The sequence below is a fragment of the Trachypithecus francoisi genome, unplaced genomic scaffold (genome assembly GCF_009764315.1).
Source record: "Trachypithecus francoisi isolate TF-2019V2 unplaced genomic scaffold, Tfra_2.0 Lachesis_group5, whole genome shotgun sequence".
Classification (NCBI taxonomy): Eukaryota; Metazoa; Chordata; class Mammalia; order Primates; family Cercopithecidae; genus Trachypithecus; species Trachypithecus francoisi.
Window position 1 is genome coordinate 112,391,957 of NW_022681470.1, and position 9,943 is coordinate 112,401,899.

Sequence of the window (9,943 nt, forward strand, 5' to 3'; positions counted from 1 at the left end):
TTGCCCAGGCTGCTCTCAACTCCTGGGCTCAAGCAGTCCTCCTGCCTCAGCCTCCCCGAGTGCTGGGATTACAGGTGTGAGCCACTGCACCTGGCAGAAAGCCCTTTTCACACTATGCGAAAGGTCAACATGCTAATACTCCTTGAAGAGATAATATATTCACTAAAATTCATGGTAAAACATGTGACAGATACAAATTCTTTCTTTTTAAAACTCTTAGCAAGCTAATCTATTGAGACATTAATTTCAGTCTTGATCTTGCTGTTGTAAGAGACTGGAAAGAATAAAAAGGTAATTTCTCGCTTATGGTCCACCATCTCAAGAACAGCTAACATCTTGAATGATAAGGTCTAGGCTCTTCCTGCATCTCTCTTTCCTCACCCCCAAACCCAAACAACATACACTAGTAACAGCTTCTTGTTGTTTCAGGGGCCACCCTAAAGACGACACCCCTCCACCTCCACCACTGGCCTTCATCTTGAGCATTAGGTAACAGAGAAACTATGTTGGAATTGCTCCATAAGGGGAGTGGGGAGCTGGCACTGGCTTAGGAAGAAGGCAAGTGGCCAGACCTAAGGGCTGAATGACTTCCTCCAGGCTGGGAAGGGTTTCAGAGTTTCCAGGAATGGAAATTGTCCCTGGCTTGTATGCAGTCTGTGTGTGTGTGTGTGTAGCAGGTGGAGTGGTGAGACGTGCATGAGGTGTCTATAAAGGGGTGTTCTGGGGTCTGGGCTCACCAAACACCCCCTTTCCCCCCACTCCTGCGCAGCTTGCTTGCAGGCTAAGGAGCTGTGCCCTTCAGTGGTTCCTCAAGGGTCATGAACTAGCAGCATCAAGACGGGGTGGGTAGGGGGGAACACTTCCCCCAAATTTTGAGACCCCACCACTGCAGAGAGAAGGGAAGGGGAACCTCAGAATGTGACTAATGAATTTCCCGCCAACATTGGCAGGCGGGAGCTGAGCCAGATTTCTTTAATTTGCGAAATTAAAAGACATGTGACACCTCTTGCCCGAGTAGGTGCAGCGATTCATTTTAGATTTTTCCTGAGAGCGGGTCTGTGTAGCGAGAAGGGTGCTGGGGAATGGGGGATGGGAGAATGGGGATGGAGGAAGTTATAGCGGACCCTAAGGGGCCAGTGCCGCACTTCCTGCCAATTTTCGTCTTTAGTTCAGCGTCCCGAGCTCTCTTTTTGAGGGAACGACCCCGCGCGCGTCCGCCCGGTCGGCTCCGACACAAACACACGCACGTGCGCCCCGCCCCCGCCGCGCGCACGCGCCCCGAGGCTCCGGCGGCGGCGACGGGCGCGCGCGCGGTGCTCGCTGCCCCCACGCCGCTCCCTCCGCTCGGATCGCAGCGCCTCTAGCTCCCCGCACCGATCCGCGCTAGGCCTGCGGACCTGGAGGCAGCGGCCGCGGTCAGTGGGCTTCGGCGGGCTCAGCGGACGAGGCGGTGGCGGGGTGAGCGGAGCGGGGCCCCGCAAGTCCCCGGGAGGCGACGGTGCCGGGCGCGGGCCCCTGCGTAAGGCGGGCGCAGTGACAGGCCAGCCGGTGAGGCGCCGCCGGGGGAGGCCGCGACGGAGCTCCCGGACCGGCCATGGGCTGAGACACGTCCTCGCCGAGCAGGTGCAGTGACCGGAGGTCCCGGGGGGAGCCCGCCCCTACAGGCCTGGGGACCCTCAACCCCGACCGGACGCGTCCTACCCAGCCTGGTGCCCTGTTGACCTTCCCTCAGCTCCTCCCAAAAGGCACGCCGACCCCACCTCCAAACCCTGCCGTGCCATCCCTGTGACTCCCAGCAGTCCCTTCCCTCCTGTACATACCTGCAGCCTGCACCCCTGTAACCCCAACCCAGTAGGCCCTCGGGCCACCTCCTTTTGGGCCGATATTTACATCCCACTGCCTGCACAGTGCCTGGAAACTACCCAGCATCTCTTTCTTTCCTAGCCCACAGAGGGTGGAGGTAAGGGTGGGAGGGGAAGTGGGAGAGGGTGTCCTTTCCTCTGGAGTCCTTGGTGACCACAAACCCATCCTCTTTCTCTCAAGTGACCCTTCTGTACCCCACCAGAACATGCTCGGGTGACCTCCTCCCAGATCTTCCTTGTGGCCTTCCTCGCCTACTCCAGTGACACTATGCACCCGCACCGTGACCCGAGAGGCCTCTGGCTCCTGCTGCCGTCCTTGTCCCTGCTGCTTTTTGAGGTAGCCAGAGCTGGCCGTGCCGTGGTTAGCTGTCCTGCCGCCTGCTTGTGCGCCAGCAACATCCTCAGCTGCTCCAAGCAGCAGCTGCCCAATGTGCCCCATTCCTTGCCCAGTTACACAGCACTACTGGACCTCAGCCACAACAACCTGAGCCGCCTGCGGGCCGAGTGGACCCCCACGCGCCTGACTCAACTGCACTCCCTGCTGCTGAGCCACAACCACCTGAACTTCATCTCCTCTGAGGCCTTTTCCCCGGTACCCAACCTGCGCTACCTGGACCTCTCCTCCAACCAGCTGCGTACACTGGATGAGTTCCTGTTCAGTGACCTGCAAGTACTGGAGGTGCTGCTGCTCTACAATAACCACATCATGGCGGTGGACCGGTGCGCGTTCGACGATATGGCCCAGCTGCAGAAACTCTACTTGAGCCAGAACCAGATCTCTCGCTTCCCTCTGGAACTGGTCAAGGAAGGAGCCAAGCTACCCAAACTAACGCTCCTGGATCTCTCTTCTAACAAGCTGAAGAACTTGCCACTGCCTGACCTGCAGAAGCTGCCGGCCTGGATCAAGAATGGGCTGTACCTACATAACAACCCCCTGAACTGCGACTGTGAGCTCTACCAGCTTTTTTCACACTGGCAGTATCGGCAGCTGAGCTCCGTGATGGACTTTCAAGAGGATCTATACTGCATGAACTCCAAGAAGCTGCACAATGTCTTCAACCTGAGTTTCCTCAACTGTGGCGAGTACAAGGAGCGTGCCTGGGAGGCCCACCTGGGTGACTCCTTGATCATCAAGTGTGACACCAAGCAGCAAGGGATGACCAAGGTGTGGGTGACACCAAGTAATGAACGGGTGCTAGATGAGGTGACCAATGGCACGGTGAGTGTGTCTAAGGATGGCAGTCTTCTTTTCCAGCAGGTGCAGGTCGAGGACGGTGGTGTGTATACCTGCTATGCCATGGGAGAGACTTTCAATGAGACACTGTCTGTGGAATTGAAAGTGCACAATTTCACCTTGCACGGACACCATGACACCCTCAACACAGCCTATACCACCCTAGTGGGCTGTATCCTTAGTGTGGTCCTGGTCCTCATATACCTATACCTCACCCCTTGCCGCTGCTGGTGCCGGGGTGTAGAGAAGCCTTCCAGCCATCAAGGAGACAGCCTCAGCTCTTCCATGCTTAGTACCACACCCAACCATGATCCTATGGCTGGTGGGGACAAAGATGATGGTTTTGACCGGCGGGTGGCTTTCCTGGAACCTGCTGGACCTGGGCAGGGTCAAAACGGCAAGCTCAAGCCAGGCAACACCCTGCCAGTGCCTGAGGCCACAGGCAAGGGCCAACGGAGGATGTCCGATCCAGAATCAGTCAGCTCGGTCTTCTCTGATACGCCCATTGTGGTGTGAGCAGGATGGGTTGGTGGGGAGATTCTGCCCCAGGAGAGGTAATGCACCCCTGAAGGATATGAGGGGATGGAAGAGAGGGCTGGCTGCCCAAGGGAATGGGTTCCTCCTGACCTCAAGGGAATTGGTCCCAGGTACAACAGAGAGCAAGACCCCAAACAGGGTGTGGCTGCCACGATTTTCAAATGGGGGTATATTAATCCTCAGGCAAATGCTACACCCGTACCCAAAGCCCTGCCAATTCTCAGTGTGGTAGAGGAAGAGAAGCATGTCTGAGTTGGATGGGATTGAGGAAGGAGTGAGGGGAAGAGCAGATTCCCTAAACTTTCATGAGGTCATCCCTAGCTCCTTAAGAGAAAAACATTTAGAAAAAAATTTTTTTTCTATCTCTGCCCACCCACACCTGTGATGTTGTGTGTGTTGGGGGAGCTTCCACAGGAGCCACACTGGGGAAAAGCTGTAGTATTTTCTTTGTTTAGGAAGTCAAACTTCACAGCTGGGGAAATTGAAAACCTTTGGAAAACAAGTCAGGAAAAGGCTGAGACCTCAATCGGTAACACTTCCCCAAAGCTGTTTGTAAGACTTTCCATTAAAGCCTTCCTCTTTCCTGATGAGCCCTGGGTGGATGGATCTTTGCAGGAGCCTGGCCTGCTGCCTGTTAGTTATGACAGCAATGTGGGATGTGGTATCTGTGCCTCGTCCTGGGACCAATAGCACAGAGGGGTACGGCATGAACTGAGGGGTCCATGTCACAGCATAGGTGCCGGCACGAAACTTGTAGATGGGGGGTGAACTCCAGATAGGCTAATTCCCTGGTTGGTGAAACGCTTGGTTAGTATTTGATTCCCAGCATCTGTGTGTCAGGCCAGAGTGGGGGCTGCTGAAGGTAGAGCTTTTATGGATGCCTGCCACAGACATGGTACATGGGCCCACTTCACACTAGAAGGATGAAGGTAAATCAGCCTCTATTATGTAGCATCCAGCTGGACCTACCTGATTCTCAATGTATGCCATCTCTTCATCCAGTCTCCTTATCAAGCTCAGGTGGGATTCTGAATTTTCCCTAATATGCTGCTGTGTAAGGGGAGGAGTCCAGGAAAGCCTGGCCCCAGCTGGCTAAGAGTAGGCTTGGCGATAGAGGAAATCCAGTATATATCTCCTCTATGTGGACAAGGTTGTCTTGCTCCTCTCAGAGATATCACCTCTGCTGCAAAGTCAAAGCATGGGGTTTTGACATCGGAAGGGCTGGAATTGGGTGGTCTGTACCCCAGAATGGCAATTTGGAGTGCAGCTTAGAGTTCTGCCCTCTCCACAGATTCCAGGCAATCCTGAAGCGGAGATAATCAGTAGTACTAAACTTTCAGAAGGGGAGTTCTGCCACCCCATTCCTCCATCGAGAGGTCTTTGCAGTTGTGATTGTCAGGCCAGAGGAACTTAAGAAGAATGAGCTCAACATTCCTTTCCATCCAAGGTTGCAGAATACTTTGAGTATGGAGATGACTGATCCCTTTAACTTTTACCTTTGACTATACTGCATGCCCTGGGAGTAGCTGCTCTGAGCTTTGGTGGGGGATGAGCAGGGCGAAGGTGAAAATGTTCTCTGATGTTGGTTTTTCTTAGTGTCTCTTCTCTCCCACGTTTCCGGTCCATTGGAAGTTCTCCAGATCCTCTAGATTTCTGACTTCTTTTTACGTTCTAAGAGGTGTCATTTACCTGTGGGTGAAGGGCTTGGAGGGCCTATTAAGCTTCCCATTAAGATTGGGGAAGGGGACTCAACATCTTCCCCTTGTCCGGGTCCTGGGAACTCAAGACTGCTGTCCATCCTTTATTAGTAACCTCGTTTTGCTGAGAGAGAGGTGCAGCATTTCCCTCAAGTACCTGCATGCTCATAGGTATGCATGCTTATAGGTATGCATGCACACCAGCACCTTGACTTCCACCAGGACAGTGAATCTGTAGTCCCCATTAATGCCACTCTCAGAATGGTCTCTACCAATGTGCACAACTTCATGCACACAATTGTATTCCCCTTTAGAAGAGACAGTGACCGTGCCAGGCTCTTCAAATATGCACTCCTGTATTTTAATTTCTGAACTCCCTGAAGCTTCACCCACATTTCCATGGCACTGAATCACTTTTCTGCCCAGGCTGGAGTTAGAAGAACCATGGGTTGAAGACCTTGGAAGAAGAGGTGGTGAGGAGCTACCTGGTTCTTCTCAGGAAGAACTCCTGAGTCTCAGGAGACTCCTCAGAAACCTCCCTTAAAGACTATATATATGAGCAATATATAAGCAATTAAGATAGAACTAGGTCATTGAAGGACTCAGAAGGAAACTGGCAAGGGGCTAAGCAGCTGTGAGCTGCTCTTCCTGTTAACTGTCCTCAGGAGAGGAAAGTTGTCTTGATTTATTCCAGAGACTCCTGAGAATTTTGTTACTGGAGCTATAGGAACCAGGACTCCCTCCTCAGACTCATCAGGAAATCTGTGAAAATCTCATCTCCATGCTGCAGTCTCCCCACTTGGCACCATCTAGGGCTCTGAAGATCTTGAAAGTGAGCGTTAAATGAAGCAGGCCTTCTGGGGCATCGTGATGGAGCTCCTGAGGACTAGGAGGGCCGTTGTCTTCATAATTCCTACCCAGTTTAGGAAATGAGAAAAGGCCCTGTGGCTCTTGTCTCCTGACTATATCCACTAGTTGGGCCTTGAGTTTGAGACACCTGGTAGATGTACCTGGCTGCCCTACCAAGAGATTTGATTCGCTTCTTCCCGTGGTTTCAGGTGATAGAACCCAAAGGTAGCTTTTTAATTGGAGAATTGAGTAATCACCATATGTAAGCTCACTAGAACCCTGTGTTGAAAACTGCCAGGTGTGGGTATAAGAAAAGGCCGAGACATCACCTCCTCTCACCCTACCCCGCACCCATAAACCAGACATGTCTCCCAGGAAGCAGGTGTCCCTGGAGACAGAGTATGACAGGGCTCTACAATCTGTCTGTGTAATTATTTGTGATTTTTTTTTTTTTGTATTTATGGGGCCCAAGGAAGGGGCCAGGAGAAGGTACACCCCAGCTGGGGAGAGCAAAGCAGATGGACCCAGTTTTCTGTGTTCTTACCTCTGTACTTCCTCGTAGCTCCGCTGACAAAGCAAGCAGGCCTCCCGTGTCCAAGACCCCATTCCTCCCACTTGTGTACACCTAGGCTGGCAAATCTTGGAGCCTCTGGGCTCTGAAAACTAGACAATGATCATTAAACCTGGCTTCAGTCTCTGTTCTGGCACAATCTGACTGGTCTATTTTTTCAGCCTATGGGTGGGGTTCACTGTACCTCAGAAGGGTGTGGCCTATCTAGGAAGAAAATCTTTAAGTGCTATTGTACGGACATGGTTGAAATACACATCCAGGCATTAAGATGGACCAGGGGTCAGCAAACATTTTCTCTAACGAGCCAGATAGTAAATATTTTAGGCTCTGCAAACCACACAGTCTCTGTTACAACTCAACTGTGCTGCTATAGCCTGAGTGTAGTCACAGACAGGACAAAAATGAATGACTGTGGCTCTGGTCCAAAAAATATTTGACTTATGGACATTGAAACTTGAATTTCATATAATTTTAACATGCCTTTTGAGTTTTTCCAACCATTAAAAAATACATAAACTATTATTAGCTCACAGGCCACATAAAACCAGGCAATGGGCTGGTTTGACCAACAGACCATAGTTTGCTGACCCCTAAGATAAGATTCTCAAATGTCACTAAAGCTTTAGGGTTTAGAAATCCCATGACTTGATGCTCGCTGAGGCTTGTAGATAATGAAGCCTTCCTGGATCCCTAGGGCAGAGGGTTGCCGCCCTTCCAGAGTTCTCTTAAAAGTCTGGATCAAGCCTACTGACCATACCATGGAAAAAATGCTTGGATTGGGTTTTAAAAAATGGTGGGGAGCAGCTCACTTTCACAGAATTTTTTTATTATCAGTATTTTCATGTTGTAAATGGTAGCCATCTTAGGCTAAAAGTATATTCACCTAATGGGCAGGTTAATCTTCCTTGACAGGTTTAGTGTGTCCTAAGCATTGCGTGGAACGGAAAAATGCAGTCCCTACGTTTTGGTGCAGATTCAGCCTACTAGAAGTTGGACTGGATTCTCAACTCTTAACCATGCTGATTCTTTGGCTACTCTCTTAGTGATTCTAGAAGAGGGTTGTCATGGCAGATTCCAAGGGAGGAGAGGAAATGATACAAGGAAAAAAATGGAAAGAATCCGAATTTGAATACTTACGTAAAGTCTTGACCGAAGGGCAGCCCTCCTCTATTTGGAAAGTTGTTTTTCACTTCAGGAGGAACCACCAAGGTGATGAGGGGTGGAGCTACTGCACAACCAGCCACATCAGACAAGTCAACCTTGGCAGTCAGTGAAATGACAGCTGTTGATGTCAGAGTACTCCCATACTCTGCATTTTTATAGTTTTTCATCTGCAAAGCAGTTTTTCTGTGGCTGACAGTCTGGCCAACAGGATGAAGCTGATAAGGAGAGCAAGTCTGATGAGAACTATTTGGAGTTCTCTCTTCTGTTTTGGCCTGTGCCAAGCCCAACGAAGTCCATGGCTGCATATCTTCAACACCCCCCACCCACCCACCACCCACATCCTCACCACCTCCCCATCACCTCCCCCAAGCCACAAGAAGTTCCTTAGATTCTGGCCAAGGTGTGCAATTTTGTCTGCCATGCCTTGCAGCACTTACCCTGGCTACTCTTAGGTAGCACTTGCGGGGAGGGAGGAGGCTAATATGACAGTTTTCTTTGAGAATAGATACGAGTTCAGTGCATTGGTTAGCCTGGCCTCTCTTCCCCACAGTCTCTCAACTCCTTCCCTTTCTGCACTTGCACTTCTTGCACCACTTATCTTGTGTCTCCCAGGAAACCAGTGGGGAAGCTTCACTTTCCCCACCCACATAGCAGAAAAGGCTCAGGCCCCTGCAGTGGGATGGTTGGCGTTTCTGGTCTAGCCACAGTAAGCCTGTGCTGGATGCTTCCTCTCCTGGGGCTTGAGAGAGGAAGGCTAAAGCAGCTGCCAGTCAAGCCCCTTCATCAGGCTTCTACACTCTCAGGTGGAAAATGCAAAATAGTGAAGACACCTAGACCTGCCCTGAGGCCTCCAATCTAGTCAGCTGGTTTACTCTCCCAGGTTGGAACCATGGCCTGAGAGAACCAACCTGCAGTGAGCCAGGATGTGGAGCCCTGCGGTGGGACTTCTGGATGCCCTTCGGCACTGGCATACATTAGGTGAAACTGGCATACATTAGGCAGGAGTCACTGACGCCAAGGCCGGTGTGTGTGTCCATGTGTGCACACATACAGGTTGGCGAGTACTGCAGTTGGATTGTACTTTGTGCTGCATTTCCCTCACCTCCCACTGCTCCCTCACTTGGTCATAGTTTGCTTTTGTGGGGCCTGAGCAGAACTGAGCATCCTTAGAAAGCACCATGAGATAACTGGGTATCTGCTTTAAAGATAGGGATGCTAGGGGTCCACTCATGTATATTCAGTGAGACAGAGTTGACTCCTCAGATACCATTGAATAGCCTGAAGTTGTTCCTTAATCTGCTTCCAACAGAGGTTAAAAACTCATCTGGGAAATCCTAACAGCAGGTGGATTATAAACTGAGATTGTTATTCTGTGATGCATCTGGTGACTAGTCAAGTCTCCTGAGTGGGTGGATAGGGGAAGGTCCCCTCACTGGAGGTCATTTCTGCCTACATGAAGGGGTTAAGCCCAGCACCATGCTGGAGGTGGGCTACTTCGAACCACCCTCCAGGGCAGTTCTTTTCAGCTTGTCTTCTCTGTGCAGTGCTGGTGAGAACTGCTGAGGCTCTGCACACAATGCCTGACTAGTGTTTCATTCCTGGATCCCAGGACAGAAAAAACAATTAAGATAAAAAACGAATATTCAAGCCTCTGCACTGCTGTTGTTTCTGCTTCTTTGCATCCACTCCAGGCAGACTGCTGGCTGCTCTCAGACAAATGGAATGGAAAGTATCCTTCCCCAATTTAAAATTTAAACAGAACTGCTTTCAGTGTGTGTGTGTGCGGGTGTGAATGCCAATAAAACACTTGGAGGAGGAGGGGACTGATCCTACTCCAAGAGCCTGAAATGGGGGAAAGGGAAACCAGGCTGCGGACCCCCAGAAGCCAAGGGTCCCTGCTCTGCATCTCCAATGCCTGAGGCAAGTGTTGCTCATTCTGTGGCTTCGGGAAACAGGGTCTGTGGCGATGCTGTTTGTTCCAGTTGCTCCTCCCTTCCTAGCTTGTCCACCCCACTTTTCCCTCAGAAGG

The 9,943-nt window shown here is 51.2% G+C and overlaps 1 protein-coding gene across 2 annotated transcripts; it reads left to right on the top strand.

The window, feature by feature from the left end:
• The first annotated feature begins 1,278 nt into the window (after positions 1-1,278).
• Positions 1,279-6,886, top strand: AMIGO1 (adhesion molecule with Ig like domain 1). 2 transcript variants are annotated; one of them, XM_033200251.1, is made up of 2 exons: positions 1,279-1,623; positions 2,044-6,886. In XM_033200251.1, the coding sequence occupies exon 2, from the start codon at positions 2,131-2,133 to the stop codon at positions 3,610-3,612; it is 1,482 nt and encodes a 493-aa protein (XP_033056142.1). In that variant the 5' UTR covers positions 1,279-1,623; positions 2,044-2,130; the 3' UTR covers positions 3,613-6,886. The 2 variants fall into 2 exon arrangements, with proteins under 2 accessions (XP_033056142.1, XP_033056143.1); XM_033200252.1 differs by having other exon boundaries at positions 2,066-6,886.
• The last annotated feature ends 3,057 nt before the right edge of the window (positions 6,887-9,943 follow it).